The 18314-nt window shown below is 44.9% G+C and overlaps 1 protein-coding gene across 5 annotated transcripts in view; it reads left to right on the top strand.

Moving 5' to 3' along the window:
- The window catches only part of LOC124019432 (heterogeneous nuclear ribonucleoprotein A2 homolog 1-like), a 35644-nt gene extending 18275 nt beyond the window's left edge, over positions 1–17369 (top strand). The window contains exons 3-7 of one of the 5 annotated variants that reach the window (XR_006835781.1): positions 12608–12722; positions 13558–13701; positions 13828–14001; positions 15843–17164; positions 17299–17367. Coding sequence is in view for 4 of the 5 variants with exons in the window: in XM_046334778.1 (XP_046190734.1) it covers positions 12698–12722; positions 13558–13701; positions 13828–14096 (438 nt within the window). In the remaining variant the exon portion in view is untranslated. Of the gene's footprint in view, positions 1–12607; positions 12723–13557; positions 13702–13827; positions 14573–15842 lie in introns of those variants that run through there. The other 4 variants (XM_046334801.1, XM_046334794.1, XM_046334785.1 and 1 more) reach the window with 4 other exon arrangements.
- The last annotated feature ends 945 nt before the right edge of the window (positions 17370–18314 follow it).

Genomic DNA, 18314 nt, shown 5'->3' with positions numbered 1-18314 from the left:
TCGGGACAGAGGGGCATCTCGGGACAGAGGGGCATCTCAGGACAGAGGGGCTCCGGTAAATCCTGGCTGGCTGGCAGATCTGGAAGAGACTGGTTGTCGAGCAGATCTGGAAGAGACTGGTTGTCGGGCAGCGCTGGGCTGACTGGCGGCACTGGCGGCGCTGGGCAGACTGGCGGCGCTGGGCAGACTGGGAGCACTGGCGGCGCTGGGCAGACTGGGAGCACTGGCGGCGCTGGGCAGACTGGGAGCACTGGCCGCGCTGGGCAGACTGGGAGCACTGGCCGCGCTGGGCCGACTGGGAGTACTGGCGGCGCTGGGCAGACTGGAGACTCCGGCAGCGCAGGAGAGGAGAAAGGCTCTGGCTGTGCTAAACAGGCGGGAGACTCCGACAGCGCAGGAGAGGAGAAAAGCGCTGGCTGCGCTGAACAGGCGAGGCGCACTGGAGGCCTGGTGCGTGGTGCTGGAACTGGTGGTACTGGATCGAGGACACGCACAGGAAGCCTGGTGCGGGGAGCTGCTACCGGAGGACTGGTGTGTAGAGGTGGCTCTGGATAGACCGGACCGTGCAGGCGCACTGGAGCTCTTGAGCACCGAGCCTGCCCAAGCTTACCTGGCTCGATGCCCACTCTAGCCCGGCCAATAGGAAGAGCTGGTATGTGCCGCACCGGGCTATGCTCCCGCACTGAAAACACCGTGCGCTCCATAGCATAACACGGTGCCTGCCCGGTCTCTCTAGCCCAACGGTGAGCACAGGGAGTTTGCGCAGGTCTCCTACCTGGCATAACTATTCTCCCTTCTAGCCCCCCCAATAATTTTTTGGGGCTGCTTTTCAGGTTTCCTTGCCAACCGTGTTCCCTCGTATCGTCGGCTCCTATCTCCGGCTGCCTCTGCTCTCCTTAGTGCCTCCACCTGTTCCCATGGGAGGCGATCTCTTCCGGCCAATATCTCCTCCCAAGTGTAACAACCTTTACCATCCAACACGTCTTCCCATGTCCATTTTCCGAATAATTCATCCTCCTTTGCTGCTCCAGCTGTCGCTGCCTGTTTATACCAGCGTCTCTCCGTTTTAGCCAGCGTGTCTTTTTCTTTGACTCGATTCGCCTGTAGCCCTCTTCGCACTACTGAAGCGAATCCCAGGCGGGCGCCTGCACTCTCTCTGGGTCGGCCGCCCACCTGCCAGTTATCTGTGTTGTTTCCAGTTACACGCTGCTCGGTCCGTGAGTGGTGGTGGGTGTTTCTGTAACGCCGTTCGTCTGTTGTAAGAAGAGAGTCGGACCGAAATGCAGCGTAGTGGTTACTCATGACTTTAATGAAGGAAAACGGAACGATACATGAAATAACTCGTAAATGCAAAAACAACAAACGGAACGTGAAACCTATTACAGCCTATCTGGTGAACACTACACAGAGACAGTAACAAACACCCACAAAATACAAATGAAAGTCAGGATGCCTAAATACGGTTCCCAATCAGAGACAACGATAAGCACCTGACTCCAATTGAGAATCGCCTCCGGCAGCCAAGCCTATACAACACCCCTAATAGCCGCGATCCCAAATACTACAAACCCCAATACGAAAAACAACATATAAACCCATGTCACACCCTGGCCTACCCAAACATAACAAAAACACAAAATACAATGACCAAGGCGTGACAGGTAGGTGTTTCAGAGTTTCCATCGGTGCCATGTCGGTGGAGAGTTGTTAAGGGATTTTTAAAAATCAATAATGACTAATTATGTATACATTTCAATCAGGACTGACTAATCAGAATACTATTATGTTACTGTATATGTACTAATCAGAATCCTATTATGTTACTGTATAAGTACTAAAAATAATACTATTATGTTACTGTATATGTACTAATCAGAATACTATTATGTTACTGTATATGTATGAATTTTCTTCTTAATCCTAGTACTGAATATAATGTGTGTAAATATAATCAAGAATTAGAACAATGACTGTCTGTTCCTTGGTAGAAATGAATGAACTATATCGCCAGACTGGCTAGAATGCTTATCTACACTGGCTGACCTTGGCTCTAGGCGAGGTGGGAAGGCTTGAGAACTATAGAGCCTTTCCACCCGTGTCAAGAAGAGACGGAACATTTAGAAAACGCTGACGTAATTTTCAGTTTAAATTCTTGGTAAAATGTGTAAGGAGCAGTACTCTCGTGAATAAAATCTGCTGTTTAACTTTAAGACTCGGCTCTGTCCATTTTTATAAAATAAGGGTCATACAAATCCTTATGAATTGACAGAGTGTTTAATTTTAATTGGTATTAAAACATAGAGGAATTTAATTCCTGCAACAAGCGTCCAGACCAGGTTTCCACTGTGCGCACTCCCTCAGAATACGCCGATTTGGCTATTTCCTTCAGGGGGGATTGCGCGATAAACTTCCAGGTAAACGCTGTATTTCCCAGGAGTCACGTGTACCTATTGTCACCGGAGGAGATGTTGGCTATGGAGACATATGTCACTGAATCTCTGGGACAGGGGTACATTCGGTCCTCCACGTCATCCGTCTCCTCAACTTTCTTTTTTGTGAAATACGGCGGTAGAATCATTTCACGGAGTGCGTTTTTTCACGAAACTGGACCTCAGGAGTGCGAATAATCTGGTGCCTATTCGGGAGGGAGAGGAGTGGAAAACCGCGTTTAGTACCACATCTGGCCTTGTCATGCAGTATAGGTTAAAGAATGCCCAAGCCGTCTTTCAATCCTATGTAGATGAGATTCTCAGGGACCTGCACGGGCAGGGTGTGGTGGTGTATATTGATGATATCCTGATCTATTCCGCCACACGCGCCGCGCATGTGTCTCTTGTGCGCAAGGTACTTGGGCGACTGCTGGAGCATGACCTGTACTTAAGGCTGAGAAATGTGTGTTCTCCAAACGAGCCGTTTCCTTCCTGGGTTACCGCATTTCTCCCTCGGGGGTGGTGATGGAGTGTGACCGCGTTAAGGCCATGCGTAATTGGCCGACTACAACCACGGTAAAGGAGGTGCAGCGGTTTTTAGGGTTTGCCAATTACTACCGGAGGTTTATCCAGGGTTTTGGCCAGTTGGCGGTTCCCATTACCTCACTGCGGAAGGGACGCCAGGTGAGGGGCCTGCAGGACTGGGAGGAGAGGTGCTGGGTGGGGGACATGGGGGACATCTTGGAACCGTCACAGCTGAGGGATTTCCATTGCCTCCATTTATATCTGACTGGTTTATATCTGACTGGTTTATATCTGACTGGTTTATATCTGACTGGTTTATATCTGACTGGTTTATAACTGACTGGTTTATAACTGACTGGTTTATAACTGACTGGTGTACAGGAAACGTATGATCTCTGTAATTGCAAACAAAGGTTTCTGTACCAAATATTAAGTTCTGCTTTTCTGATGTATCAAATACTTATGTCATGCAATAAAATGCAAATTAATTACTTAAAAATCATACAATGTGATTTTCTGGACTGTTGTTTTAGATTCCGTCTCTCACAGTTGAAGTGTACCTATGATAAAAATTACAGACCTCTACGTGCTTTGTAAGTAGGAAAACCTGCAAAATCGGCAGTGTATCAAATACTTGTCTTCCCCACTGTACATGCTCTCCTCCTCTCACCTTTTCCCTTCATTTATAGACTTCAGTGCATAACACATCCTTTCCAAGCCAAAACTTCATATCATGACCGCTAACCGATACACAGCCTACATCGCTGTCAGGTCATAGTCAACATAGCTACTAGAACTAACGCGTTAGTAAACCCACGACAACAGTTACACCGGTGGGCCCCGGTTGCAATAAATTAATAAAACCAAAATCTTACCTTGACTTGGAAGAGTTCAATTGTTGGATAGCCAAAGCCAGCTAGCTAACATAGCATTCCTCTCTGTTTGAGCCGGGTGTTTGAGTGTCCTAAACTAGCTAGCTGCATTTGACACTAACTAAGTAAGTGAAAGTGAAAAAATATATATACTACGAAATATAGCTAACTCTCGTCTCTCTCTTCTCCTTAATTTTGGGAGAAATTACTTTGTTCAAAACCTTTCAGCTATTGTCTTTTTCTCTCTTTGAGTCAAGTACTCACCACATTTTATGCACTACAGTGCTAGCTAGCTGTAGCTAGCTGTAGCTTATGCTTTCATTACTAGATTAATTCTCTGATCTTTTGATTGGGTGGACAACATGTCAGTTTATGCTGCAAGAGCTCTGATAGATTGGAGGATGTCATCCGAAAGTTGTCATAATTACTGTGTAAGTCTATAGAAGGGAGTGAAAACCATGAGCCTCCTATGTTTTTTATTGAAGTCAATGTACCCAGTGAAGGACATATGCTAACTGTCCTCCGGCTACACCATGGTGCTACCCAACAGAATTCTGCTGAGGCTATTGTAGACCTTCCTTGTAAAACGGTGTTTTAATCAATTATTTAGTGATAACTTGAATGCACCTGGAGAGGAATATTTATATTGCATCCTCCTTCTGTACAGTTTCTTTGAGATATCAGCTGATGTACGAAGGGCTATATAAATACATTTGATTTGATTTGATTTGATTTCCTGATTCCTGCTTACAAGAAAATATTAAAGCAGGAAGCACCAGTGACTCGGTCTATAAAAAAGTGGTCAGATGAAGCAGATGCGAAACTACAGGACTGTTTTGCTACCACAGACTGGAACATATAGGATTCTTCCGATGGCATTGAGGAGTACACCACATCACTCACTAGCTTTATCAATAAGTGCATCGAGGATGTCATTCCCACAGTGACTGTACGTACATACCCCAATCAGAAGCCTTTTGCACACATTGTATATAGACTGCCCATTTTTTTCTACTGTGTTATTGACTTGTTAATTGTTTATTCCATGTGTAACTCTGTGTTGTCTGTTCACACTGCTATGCTTTATCTTGGCCAGGTCGCAGTTGCAAATGAGAACTTGTTCTCAACTAGCCTACCTGGTTAAATAAAGGTGAAATAAAAAAATAAATAAAAAATGGAGAACAGCCAACATTCGCACTGAGCTAACGGGTAGAGCTTCCGCTTTCAAGGTGTGGGACACTAACGAAAGCTTATAAGAAATCCTGCTATGCTCTCCGACGAACCATCAAACAGGCAAAGAGTCAATACAGGGCTAAGATTGAATCGTACTACACCGGCTCCGAAGCTCATCCTATGTGGCAGGGCTACAAAGGGAAGCACAGCCGCGCGAGCTGCCCAGTGACACGACGAGCCTACCAGATGAGCTAAATCACTTCTATGCTCGCTTCGAGGCAAGCAACACTGAGCATCAGCTGTTCTGAACGACTGTGTGATCACGCTCTCCATAGCCGACGTGAGTAAGACCTTTAAACAGGTCAACATTCACAAGGATGCGGGGCCAGACGGATTACCAGGACGTGTGTTCCGGGCATGTGCTGACCAACTGGCAGGTGTCTTCACTGACATTTTCAACATGTCCCTGATTGAGTCTGTAATACCAACATGTTTCAAGCAGACTAGCATAGTCCCTGTGCCCAAGAACACGAAGACAACCTGCCTAAGTGACTACAGACCCGTAGCACTCACGTCCGTAGCCATGAAGGGCTTTGAAAGGCTGGTAATGGCTCACATAAACACCATTATCCCAGAAACCCTAGACCCACTCCAATTTGCATACTGCCCAAACAGACCCACAGATGATGCAATCTTTATTGCACTCCACACTGCCCTTTCCCACCTGGACAAAAGGAACACCTATGTGAGAATGCTATTCATTGACTACAGCTCAGTGTTCAACACCATAGTACCCTCAAAGCTCATCACTAAGCTAAGGAAACTGGGACTAAACACCTTCCTCTGCCACTCTATCCTGGACTTCTTGATGGGTCGCCCCAAGGTGGTGAGGGTAGGTAGCAACACATCTGCTACGCTGATCCTCAACACTGGAGCCCCTCATGGGTGCGTGCTCAGTCCCCTCCTGTACTTCCTGTTCACCCACGACCGCATGGACAGGCACGACTCCAACACCATCATTAAATTTGCAGGAGACACAGCAGTGGTAGGCCTGATCACCGACAACGACGAGACAGCCTATAGGGAGGAGGTCAGAGACCTGGCCAGGTGGTGCCAGAATAACAACCTATACCTCAACGTAACCAAGACTAAAGAGATGATTGTGGACTACAGGAAAAGGAGGACCGAGCACACCCCATTCTCATCGATGGGGCTGTAGTGGAGCAGGTTGAGAGCTTCAAATTCCTTGTTGTCCACATCACCAACAAACTAGAATGGTCCGAACACACCGAGACAGTCATGAAGAGGGCCTCGGGAAACAAAAAATATTTGGCATTCGTCCTCAGATCCTCAAAAGGTTCTACAGCTGCAACATCGAGAGCATCCTGGTTGCATCACTGCCTGGTACGGCAATTGGTCAGCCTCCGACCGCAAGGCACTACAGAGGGTAATGCATATGGCCCAGTACATCACTGGGGCTAAGCTGCCTGCCATCCAGGACCTCTACACCAGGCGGTGTCAGAGGAAGGCCCTAAAAATTGTCAAAGACCCCAACCACTCCAGTCAGACTGTTCTCTCTACTACCGCAAGGCAAGCGGTACCCGGAGTGCCAAGTTTTGGACAAAAAGGCTTCTCAACAGTTTTTACCCCCAAGCCATAAGACTCCTGAACAGGTAATCAAATGACTACCCGGACTATTTGCATTGTGTGCCACCCCAACCCCTCTTTTACGCTGCCGCTACTCTCTGTTTGTCATATATGCATAGTCTGTTATGCAGGTGAATGAGGACCCAAAAGCGACTTGGCGAAAACAGAGTCTTTATTCCAGTAAAGGAAATAGGCAATATTCCGAGACAAATCAGAGCAGAAAACAAAACATAAAAAACTAATTCCACTCCTAGTGACGAGGACAGACTGGAGACTCGACCATAAACTGTAGGTTGCCTCGGGAAGGCACCGACCGTAGCAGACTCAGACACCTGCTCACACGCAGCATCTGAGGGAAACAAGACACAGCACGGCGAACAATATACAAGGATCCGACAGGACAGAAACGGAAGACAAGGGAAGAAATAGGGACTCTAATCAGAGGGCAAGATACGGAACAGGTGTGAAAAGATTAGATGATTGAGTAGGGGAATAGGAACAGCTGGGAGCAGGGACGGAACGATAGAGAGAAGAGAGAGAGGGAGGGAGAGAGAAAAAGGGAACGAACCTAAAAAGACCAGCAGGGGGAAACGAACAGAAGGGAAAGCATAATGACAAGACAATATAAGACAAAACATGACAGTACCCCCACTCACCGAGCGCCTCCTGGCGCTCTCGAGGAGGAACACTGGCGGCAACGGAGGAAATCATAGATCACAAACGGTCCAGCACGTCCCGAGAAAGAACCCAACTCCTCTCCTCAGGACCGTAACGGAAAACGATAAAAAGGGAAACTAGGGTACTACTCTAAAAAAAAAAAATGAGACACGGGTAGAGAACTGAAAGCTTTAGAGCAAACAGGACCAAACAGGCCAGGAGAGTAACAACTAGGGACAGACTGAGACACAGCAAGGGCAGGAACAAGACCAGGAGAGATGCGGTGGCAGGGAACAGACTGAGACCCAGCAAGACCAGGAGCAGAAGCAGAAAAAAAATTACCAGACTTCTTCTGCGCGCAGTCCGAACACGCAGCCACGAAACGGCGCGTGTCACGCTCCTGAGTAGGCCACCAAAAGCGCTGGCGAATAGAAGCAAGAGTACCTCGAACGCCGGGATGGCCAGCTAACTTGGCAGAGTGAGCCCACTGAAGAACAGCCAGACGAGTAGAAACAGGAACGAAAAGAAGGTTACTAGGACAAGCGCGCGGTGACGCAGTGTGCGTGAGTGCTTGCTTAACCTGTGTTTCAATTCCCCAGACTGTCAACCCGACAACACGCCCAACAGGAAGGATCCCCTCGGGATCGGTAGAAGCCACAGAAGAACTAAAGAGACGGGATAAAGCATGAGGCTTGGTGTTCTTAGTACCCGGGCAATAAGAAATAACGAACTCGAAACGAGCGAAAAACAACGCCCAACGAGCATGACGCGCATTCAGTCGTTTGGCAGAACGGATGTACTCAAGGTTCCTTTGGTCAGTCCAAACGACAAAAGGAACGGTCGCCCCCTCCAACCACTGTCGCCATTTGCCTAGAGCTAAACGGATGGCGAGCAGTTCGCGGTTAGCCACATCATAGTTACGTTCCGACGGTGACAGGCGATGAGAAAAATACGCACAAGGGTGGACCCCATCGTCAGTATCGGAGCGCTGGGACAGAATGGCTCCCACGCCCACCCCCGACGCGTCAACCTCAACAATAAACTGTTTAGTGACGTCAGGTGCAACAAGGATAGGAGCGGATGCAAAACGCTTCTTGAAGAGATCAGAACAACAATCATACGACCGGTGAGGAGGAAGGGAGTTGGTTCTGGACCGACTGAAGACCGTGCGCAGACCATGATATTCCTCCGGCACTCCTGTCAAATCACCAGGTTCCTCCTGAGAAGAGGGGACAGAACAAACAGGAGAAATAGCAGACATTAAACACTTCACATGACAAGAAACGTTCCAGGAAAGGATAGAATTACTAGACCAATCAAAAGAAGGATTATGACACACTAGCCAGGGATGACCCAAAACAACAGGTGTAAAAGGTGAACAAAAAATCAAAAAGAAATGGTCTCACTATGGTTACCAGATACAGTGAGGGTTAAACGTAGTGTTTCACATAATATACTGGGGAGAGGACTACCATCCAAGGCGAACATGACCGTGGGCTCCCCTAACTGTCTGAGAGGAATGTCATGTTCCCGAGCCCAGGCTTCGTCCATAAAACAGCCCTCCGCCCCAGAGTCTATTAATGCACTGCAGGAAGCTGCCGATCCGGTCCAGCGTAGATGGACCGGTAAGGTAGTACAGGTACTTGACGGAGAGGACCGTCTAGTAGCGCTTATCAGTTGCCCTCCGCTTACTGATGAGCTCTGGCCTTTAACTGGACATGAAATTACAAAATGACCAGCGGAACCGCAATAGAGACAGAGGCGGTTGGTGATTCTCCGTTCCCCCTCCTTAGTCGAAATGTGAATACCCCCCAGCTGCATGGGCTCAACACCAGAGTCAGTGGGGAAAGATGGTAGTGTCGGAGAGAGGGGAGACACAGTTAACGCGAGCTCTCTTCTATGAGCTCGGTGACGAAGGTCTACCCGTCGTTCAATGCGAATAGCGAGTTCAATCAAAGAATCCACGCTGGATGGAACCTCCCGAGAGAGAATCTCATCCTTAACCTTAGCGTGGAGTCCCTCCAGAAAACGAGCGAGCAACGCCTGCTCGTTCCAGTTACTGGAGGCAGCAAGAGTGCGAAACTCTATAGAGTAATCCGTTATGGATCGATTACCTTGACATAGGGAAGACAGGGACCAGGAAGCTTCTTTCCCAAAAACTGAACGATCAAAAACCCTTATCATCTCCTCTTTAAAGTTCAGATAATCGTTAGTGCACTCAGCGCTTGCCTCCCAGATAGCTGTGCCCCACTGCCGAGCCCGACCAGTAAGGAGTGATATGACGTAGGCAATCCGAGCTCTCTCTTGAGTATGTGTTGGGTTGGAGAGAGAACACTATATCACACTGGGTGAGAAAGGAGCGGCACTCAGTGGGCTGCCCAGAATAACATGGTGGGTTATTAACCCTAGGTTCCGGAGGCTCGGAAGACCCGGAAGTAGCTGGTGGCACGAGACGAAGACTCTGATACTGTCCTGAGAGGTCGGAGACCTGAGCGGCCAGGGTCTCAACGGCATGCCGAGCAGCTGACAATTCCTGCTCGTGTCTGCCGAGCATCGCTCCCTGGAACTCAAGAGTAGAGTAGAGAGAATCCATAGTCGCTGGGTCCATTCTTGGTCGGATCCTTCTGTTATGCAGGTGAATGAGGACCCAAAAGCGACTTGGCGAAAACAGAGTCTTTATTCCAGTAAAGGAAATAGGCAATACTCCTAGACAAATCAGAGCAGAAAACAAAACATAAAAAACTAATTCCACTCGTAGTGACGAGGACAGACTGGAGACTCGACCATAAACTGTAGGTTGCCTCGGGAAGGCACCGACCGTAGCAGACTCAGACACCTGCTCACACGCAGCATCTGAGGGAAACAAGACACTGCACGGCGAACAATATACAAGGATCCGACAGGACAGAAACGGAAGACAAGGGAAGAAATAGGGACTCTAATCAGAGGGCAAGATACGGAACAGGTGTGAAAAGATTAGATGATTGAGTAGGGGAATAGGAACAGCTGGGAGCAGGGACGGAACGATAGAGAGAAGAGAGAGAGGGAGAGAGAGAGAAAAAAGGGAACGAACCTAAAAAGACCAGCAGGGGGAAACGAACAGAAGGGAAAGCATAATGACAAGACAATATAAGACAAAACATGACATAGTCACTTTAACTATACATTCATGTACATACTTCTTCAATTAGCCCAACAAACCAGTGCCCCTGCACATTGGCTAACCAGGCTATCGGCATTTCCATCATGAAAAATGTCCTGTAATGTTTCAAGTGTTCTGTATTCTATTGATGTAATCTATTATGTGTTACGTATTTTAAATGTGTGTTTTGCAAATATTAATAATGTAAATTCTGCATTCCTTCAGTTTTATCTGTGAGCAAGAATAAATAAACTAATAATGCTGCTCTGGTGCGCATTATAGACTATTTAATTCCCTTCATTTTAGCATCGGCATCATCAACAATCATGCATGTCAGTTGAGTGCACACAGCATAACAGAAAATAAAATATTTGGGAATATAATTTACAGAACATACATGCTGGAACTGGAACTGAGAGTCATGGTGAAGGGCTACTTAATTATAGACAGCAACCTTATTGGAGGGCGGTGCCAATAAACCTTAAAGCAGCAAAGCATCTCCAAACAAACTGGCATTATTGCAGTGGTATTACATAATGAACAAATTGAATATTGTCACATGAATAAAACTTGCTGATGGACAAACTTAACACATACTATTCAGAATAATCAACCACACACCAAGCATGTCTTCGAAACATCATGGACAGAAAATGGTTGCTCACACAAGCAAAGTATAAGAGAGTTGTACTCCAGTCTAGTAGGTGGCGGTAATGCAACATTGGATGCCAACCGCCGTTAAAGAAGATCACTAGGTTGTTGATTCCTATCACGCACACAGCAATGCTGTTGTTGTTCTAACTTTGCACGAGTTCGCGCATAAAGTAGTTCGGTTTTATCCACGCTACGGCTGAACCATAACATGTCGAAGGAGGTATCTACGTTTGTATGTATTGGATACTATTCAGTGTTAGCTAGCTAGTTAATTAATTAACGTGTTAGGTTGTAGCGTTTGTCATGTGTTATTTGTATGTGACGCAGTATTTAGCTAACTGAACATGACCGCAGGCCATGTAGAACTCTGGCTAGCTAACATTAGCTAGCGCTGCAGGCGTAAAGGTCTGTCTAAATTGCTATTTAGCGAATCATCAATATTTTAACTTATTATGAAGAGATTTTTGTAAGGTCATTACCCCATTTCTTCACAATTGCAACTGTTATGGTTGCGTAAATTCAAATCTGGTATCAGGATAAATATAGCAATGAGTCACCGATTTTATACTATTTATTTTTTATTAGCTAAGTAATAAATGTCAAATGCAACTTTCGTATATACGGGCTCACTGTAATACCACGCAGGGCAGAACAGAGAACTGACTAGACGTATGTAAAACAGTATTCTTTATACTGTGATAGACATAGTTCCAACCCGTCTGTTGGCCTATCACAGTAAAGACTGGGCATGGTTTAAACTTGCTCAGCCTATTGCAGGCGCTCAGGCGGGTCCCCGCCTCTTGGCGCTTCTTTGATAGATGTAAATTGCTTGTGAAGAACATCCAGGCTCTTATGCTCCATACCGTTATCTCGCACCTGGCTCCTGTTATCTAACAAAAGACCGCTTGTTCTCGCAACACCCCGCTCTGAATGTGCCCCCCTCCCAACTCATTGAACAGTTCCTGTCTCCATGCTACTTTTCCATCATGAGAAAGGCCCTAACTTTTAACAATGTTTCAAGATAGCTATGTTGCATAACACATACATACATCCACACAAGCCAACAGCAGATAATATTCAATCATATATATGGTAATGGCTATAATGTAAAATACAGGATCCAACACAACTACATTTTTAATGGGGCATACATCAAATAAGGTCTACAGTTGCCATTAGCTAGCCGGCTAAACTAGAAGTACTAACTTTAGTCGAGGGCGCGCAGTGATGCTAGCAAGATTGGTTGGCTAACTAACTAGCTAGCGCTCTTGTGAGAACTTCTTAGGCTTGTGTCGCTGACTTTAAAGAGCTAACTAATATTTGCGTTAAAAATGCATTTTAACGGTACAGTAGACCATTTCTGGCGGTTGTAGTAACATATATCTATATTGAAGATGTGCTATCTATAGCCATTACCTGTAAGTGGAGACCTGGCCTGACATGGTTAGTAGCTAATTATGCCCATTTGCTTCTAACACATTTTGTTTCCCTGCTATTATTAATTTCAGTATCCCCGTGAGCCGGAGCAGCTCCGCAAGCTCTTCATTGGTGGGCTGAGTTTCGAGACCACCGATGAGTTTGCGGAACTATTTTGAACGATGGGGATCCCTCTCAGATTGTGTGGTGAGTATACATTTTTCATAATATTAGGTTATTTTGGCTTTCCTAATTGTGTCAGCAAATGAACAGTGCCAATTCATTCCTCAGGTGATGAAAGATCCAGTCACAAAGAGATCAAGGGGGCCCATATTCAGACATGTACACGTCATCATGACGTATGGTCATCAATCAATCATTTTGACCCGTGCCATCTACTGTATTCTCTCTTACAGTATAATAAAAATAAAGAAACCCTTGAATGAGTGGACGCGCCTAAACTTTTGACTGTTGTCCATCTTTTTAAATAGTGAACTAACATGTTTTCAGCACTTATTTACATGACTGATCAAACCATTTTTCTCATGACTCTCTCTGGTCTCTGCGGCAGACATATAGTGAGCATTATGTTTGGAACATCAAATTGCAATAAAATATCGAATCTCCATACATATAAAATCGTAATACATATCGTAACGGCCCCTAAGTATTGTGATATAGTATCGTGAAGTCCCTGTCAATTCCCAGCCCTAGAGATATGAGCACTCAAGGGCTTTTAATACCATTTAAACCATATTCAGCCTCGTTCCACAGGGAATTAATGTACTAGTTAGTTTCCCCGGTGCAATGCAGGTGGTTTCAAGTTAGTCTGACACCAGTAAAGATTTAAAAAAGACCCCCCCAGGTGGTTTTGGTGGAGGGAGAGGTGGAGGATATGGTGATAATGACTGATAAATAATAACTATGGAGGCAATGGTGAGTTCCTCTGCCTAGATATTCTAAATTAGAATGTGGGGAACGTTGTCCTGGGATCTTTTGCCGGTTTGTCCAAAAGCTTAACTTGTTATACTTGTTTCCTTAGGTGGCGGCTATGGTGGAGGCCCCGGCGGGTATGGTGACGGCAACCAGGGCTATGGCGGAGGAGGTGGCAATGGCAACCAGGGTGGCAGCTGTGGAGGAGGATACAACAATGACAGAGGCGGCGGTGGTGGTAACTACGGAGGTAGTAAGTCAATCACGCAAGGGTGAACTGCACATATAAAAAATGCCATCACTTAGTTTTGAATCTGGTTAGCTTTATGTAATGGATAGCTTGGAGTGTAAAATGCCTTTTATCTGTGTCCTCTTGCAGGTAACTATGGAGCTAACGGTGGCGGCAGCAGCACAGCTGGTGGTGGTGCTGGAGATTACAAGGACTTTGGCAATTACAGCAGCCAGTCGTTGTCGTCCAGCTACGGCCCAATGAAAGGAGGTGGCAGCTATGGCAGTGGAGGGGGCAGGAGCAGCGGCCCATATGTTGGTGGCAGTAAGTCCCATGTCGCTACACTTTCCCTTGAAGTTAAAAGAACGGAACCTAAGTCCCTGGTGTTGTATGGAAGGAAGATAGAAGCTTTTCTCTAGTAGCTAGTCCCTTGAGTTGAGCATTTATGTGAGGCCTGGCCCATTCTCAAGTGGTGGTTATGGAGGGGGCTCCAGTGGTGTGTATGGAGGGGGCTCCAGTGGTGTGTATGGAGGGGGCTCCAGTGGTGTGTATGGAGGGGGCTCCAGTGATGTGTATGGAGGGGGCTCCGGATGCTGACAGTTCTGAGGTAAGCACTGTACTACAAACATTGTACTGCACCTCTTGATTGGGTTGTTAAATGTAGTCTTGGAGTCCATACATTAGAGGAAAAGATAGTGGAAATGGCTATATGGCTTCCTTGACAAGCACAAGATGCAGCAGTTTTTAGAAGTCAAAGCAGCACCTTCATGTGGCCAGTAAGCTTAGGGGCGATATCATATATCATCATATACCGTGATACATGAACATTTGATACATGTGCTTAAATGTATTATCTGAGGTAAACATAAGGTTTACATAAGTATTCACACCCCTGAGAATCACATTTGGCAGTGATTAGAGCTGTGAGCCTTTCTGGGTAAGTCTCTTAAGACTTTTGCACTCCTGGATTGTGCAATATTTACCCCACCCCCCCACCCCCACCCACACACACACACCTCTGATTGAGGGGTTGGGTTCAATTGTTGTGCAACTGATTAGGTATACCCTTTCCCTACAACCATTTTTCAAATCTTGCCGTAGATTTTCAAGCACATTTAAGTCAAAACTGTAACTTGGCCAGTGTCTTTTCTTAGTAAGCAACTCCAAGTGTAGATTTGTCCTTGTTTTAGGTTGTTGTCCTGGTGAAAAATGAATCTTCCAGTGTCTGGAAAGCAGACTGAACCAGGTTTTCCTCTTAAGATTTTGTCTGTGCTTAGCTCCATTCCGTTTAAATGAACCCTATAACTCCCCAGTCCTTAGCGATTACAAGCATATCCATAATATGATGCAGCTGGGAAGTACGCCTGTATCTTTGTAGTGGCTAGGTGTATTGTTACACCATCCACAGTGCAATTAATGACTTCACCATGCTCAAAGGGATATTCAACGTCTGCTTTTTTATTTTTACCCATCTACTAATTAGGTACCCTTTGCGAGGTATTGGAAAACCTCCCTGGTCAATGTGGTTGAACCTGTATTTGAAATTCACTGCTCGACTGAGGGACCTTACAGATACTTGTATGTATGGGGTACAGAGATGAGGTAGTCATTCAAAAATCATGTTTAACACTATTATTGCATGCTGAGTTCATGCAAATTATTATGTGACTTGTGAAGCACATATTTACTCCTGAACTTATTTAGGCTTGACATAAAAAAAGGGATTGAATTCTTATTGACTCAAGACAGTTTAGCTTTACATTTTTAATTTGTAAAAAAAAATATTTAAAAAATACATCTAAACATAATTCCACTTTGACATTGGGGACTATTGCGTGTAGGCCAGTGACCAAAAAAAGCCTAATTTAATAATCTTATGTTCAGTCTGTAACACAACAATATTTAGAAATAGTCAGGGGGAATGAATACTTCCTGAAGGCACTGTATTTATCCCCTTGGCATGCGTATTTGGATTGGACTGAGTTTGAACCTCCCCCCCCCCAACTACACACACACACACGATCTGCCTTCCTTGCCTTTGCTATGCAGTGTAATGGGCTTGAACTGAAGGCTTGCTCCTGGCTTTATCCTCTTGACCCCTCAAATGTAGCAGATAATGAAGAAAGGTGCAAAATGTAACAATGTTGTTCCGTATTTTCCAACAGGCTACATTACTTAGGTGAGGTGACCAGAAAAGAAGCAGCAGGTTTACCTCCTATATCTGCTCAGCCAAGCACTGCCACATGAAGAGATGTACAGTAGACAAGGAAAAATAATGTGGAAAGGGAAGGAGGATACTGGGTGGGTCAAACCGTTCTTGTCAAAATACTTCCCAGCAGGATTATATGGTTTGGTTATTTTTGAAGTGTAAAGCATTCTGAGGTTTTATGTAGGTATTTTGATTTCCCTGTACCGATAGGGTGTTTTTAAAGGTTTAACTGCCACCAAATCAAGATCAATAAACCGCTTTTCAGTTCAGTTTTTTTACATGTTCTAATTTTGGTTGATGGGTTCCTGTTGATTGTCTTACATGAGATGAGCACTCAACAGCTGAGTAGATGGTACGAAGTGTTATTGGAGAATCATCAATGATCAGAGTACTTACGCTATGTTCATATTCAGTATCAAAGCAGGTGTCATTGTTTACAAAAGTTGATTTTCATTTAGATTATTTACCGCCATGCCCTTGATTTGATTTGATGGTGAAAATAAAGGTCAAAGGCCTTTTTGCTTCGGGGCCGCCGAGTTGGTTTCTCCCCATAAGATTAGCATTGTTGTCAATGGACAAAATATGTTTTCTTAAAGGCTTCTCTGTTGGCTCATAGCTTCACAATCAATTGGAGTCTAGTTTACACACACAACTTGACTAGCCATTCATTTGGAGGAGCCAGCTGAGAGGGAGAGAAGTAGCAAGATCCCCGCCAGTGAAGCAGGGGGCAGCAGCAGTCTGAGTACAGATGATTGCTCTTGTAAGACTAGCGAGAGGTAGCTCGAGAAAGAAGGGGTATTTTATACCATGCTGTTAGGTAAGATATTTTTGATCAACTTGTATGTGTAACACTCACCTTTTGTATATATGTTAGCAGTCCATGTCACCTCTCAGGGCAAATGAACTAACATGGACTCCATAGGAGTTTTATTCCAGCAAAATTATTTATTCTTAGAAAAGGAGGGCTATAGCAGTGTTTTGGGATGCCAAAATAACTGAATGATGCCAACCTTGACTGCTATCCTTGTACCGTTGCATTTATGACAACATACGTGGCCCAATGTCCTCAACATTTATCACTAGATCTGGCATTTGTAGTGCATAAAAATCTAGAATAAAATCACTCATTGCTTTAATAATGTTTATGTACTTTCTCTATTTCTCTTTTCATTTTAAGGGCTGTAAGATGTCTGCTCCAGTGCACCTAATCTTGCACCTCTCATCCCTACACCTGTACTGGGATGACCGGCAGTTGCAGGACCAATCTTGACACCATGGGTATGCTGGATTATTTATTTTTACGTGTAGCCACCTCTGCTTGATGTATTGGCCACACATCCGATTATTTAAAGATGAGATATGCTTTGTGTGGCTAAACTAACTTTCTAATTGTTTTAATCTTTGTCTTTCAGTGTCATTTTAAATTAACAGAAGGGACACAACGGGAATACTGATGGACAGTTATATTTAAACTTTTGTACTAACTTTCAATAAATGTAGATTATTTTTTAAAAGCGTGTGTCTTTATTGTATAAGCTTTGCTATTAGGATCAGGTATGTTTCTAAAACAAGTATTGTTTGTATGTGGTGTAGCGGCAGTTCATTCTGTATTGTCAACTGTACATGGTACAGATACTATTTTTACTTGATTGAGAGTGTTATTAGACATTATTTTTATCACCTTGAATTTACTGAATGTCAAATTCCTGTTTAGGGGGTTTAACGGAAGTGGAGTAATGAGGTGTAGAGTAGCTGTCACGCTTTCTGACAGAGGAGGCATGATGTTGGGAAGAAATGCAAGATAAGTGGGAAACCATGCCATGGCTCATAACCTGGCAAGTTCAGCAGTTACCTACATAACTACTGACACACCAGTAGGTATACTGAATTGTTTTAGTACAGCCTAGGCAGTTTTATTAATACATAAGTAATGTGTTCTGTGTTGTAAGGGCATCATTCTACCAAGGAGTCTAGACCTTTATAATAGTCTGCTTGCCTTGCTACCAGGGTTGTGGTCCAACGCCTCCAGCTCTTCCTTCCTACTACATTGGTAACAGTATATGGCATTGATAAGGGAATTTATTTAAAAAAATATATATATATATATAAAATGAATAATTAGACAAATGTAATTATTAGATTATGTAACATGTATAATGAATTAGAGCGATAAACTTCAGTCCAATAAGGTTTGGTCGACACAAGTAGAAGTGTGTGACTAAGAAAACACAGAGAACAATTAAACTATGCATGACGTGACCTGGTTAGAACTCTGGGAAATTTACGACAGGAAAGGGAGTCGTGTCAAGGTCCCTCGTACAGGTTGGACTGTGCTGTAAGCCACAGAATGAGACATTTGTAACACTGTTTATTTCCATAGAGGTCCTAATGTGTGTTTAAGCTCTCGTGTCCTCCTGCCTGTAAAATG

The sequence above is a fragment of the Oncorhynchus gorbuscha genome, linkage group LG03 (assembly GCF_021184085.1).
Source record: "Oncorhynchus gorbuscha isolate QuinsamMale2020 ecotype Even-year linkage group LG03, OgorEven_v1.0, whole genome shotgun sequence".
Lineage (NCBI taxonomy): Eukaryota > Metazoa > Chordata > Actinopteri > Salmoniformes > Salmonidae > Oncorhynchus > Oncorhynchus gorbuscha.
The sequence above is the reverse complement of the archived record's forward strand: the minus strand, read 5'-3'. Positions and strand labels throughout refer to the sequence as shown.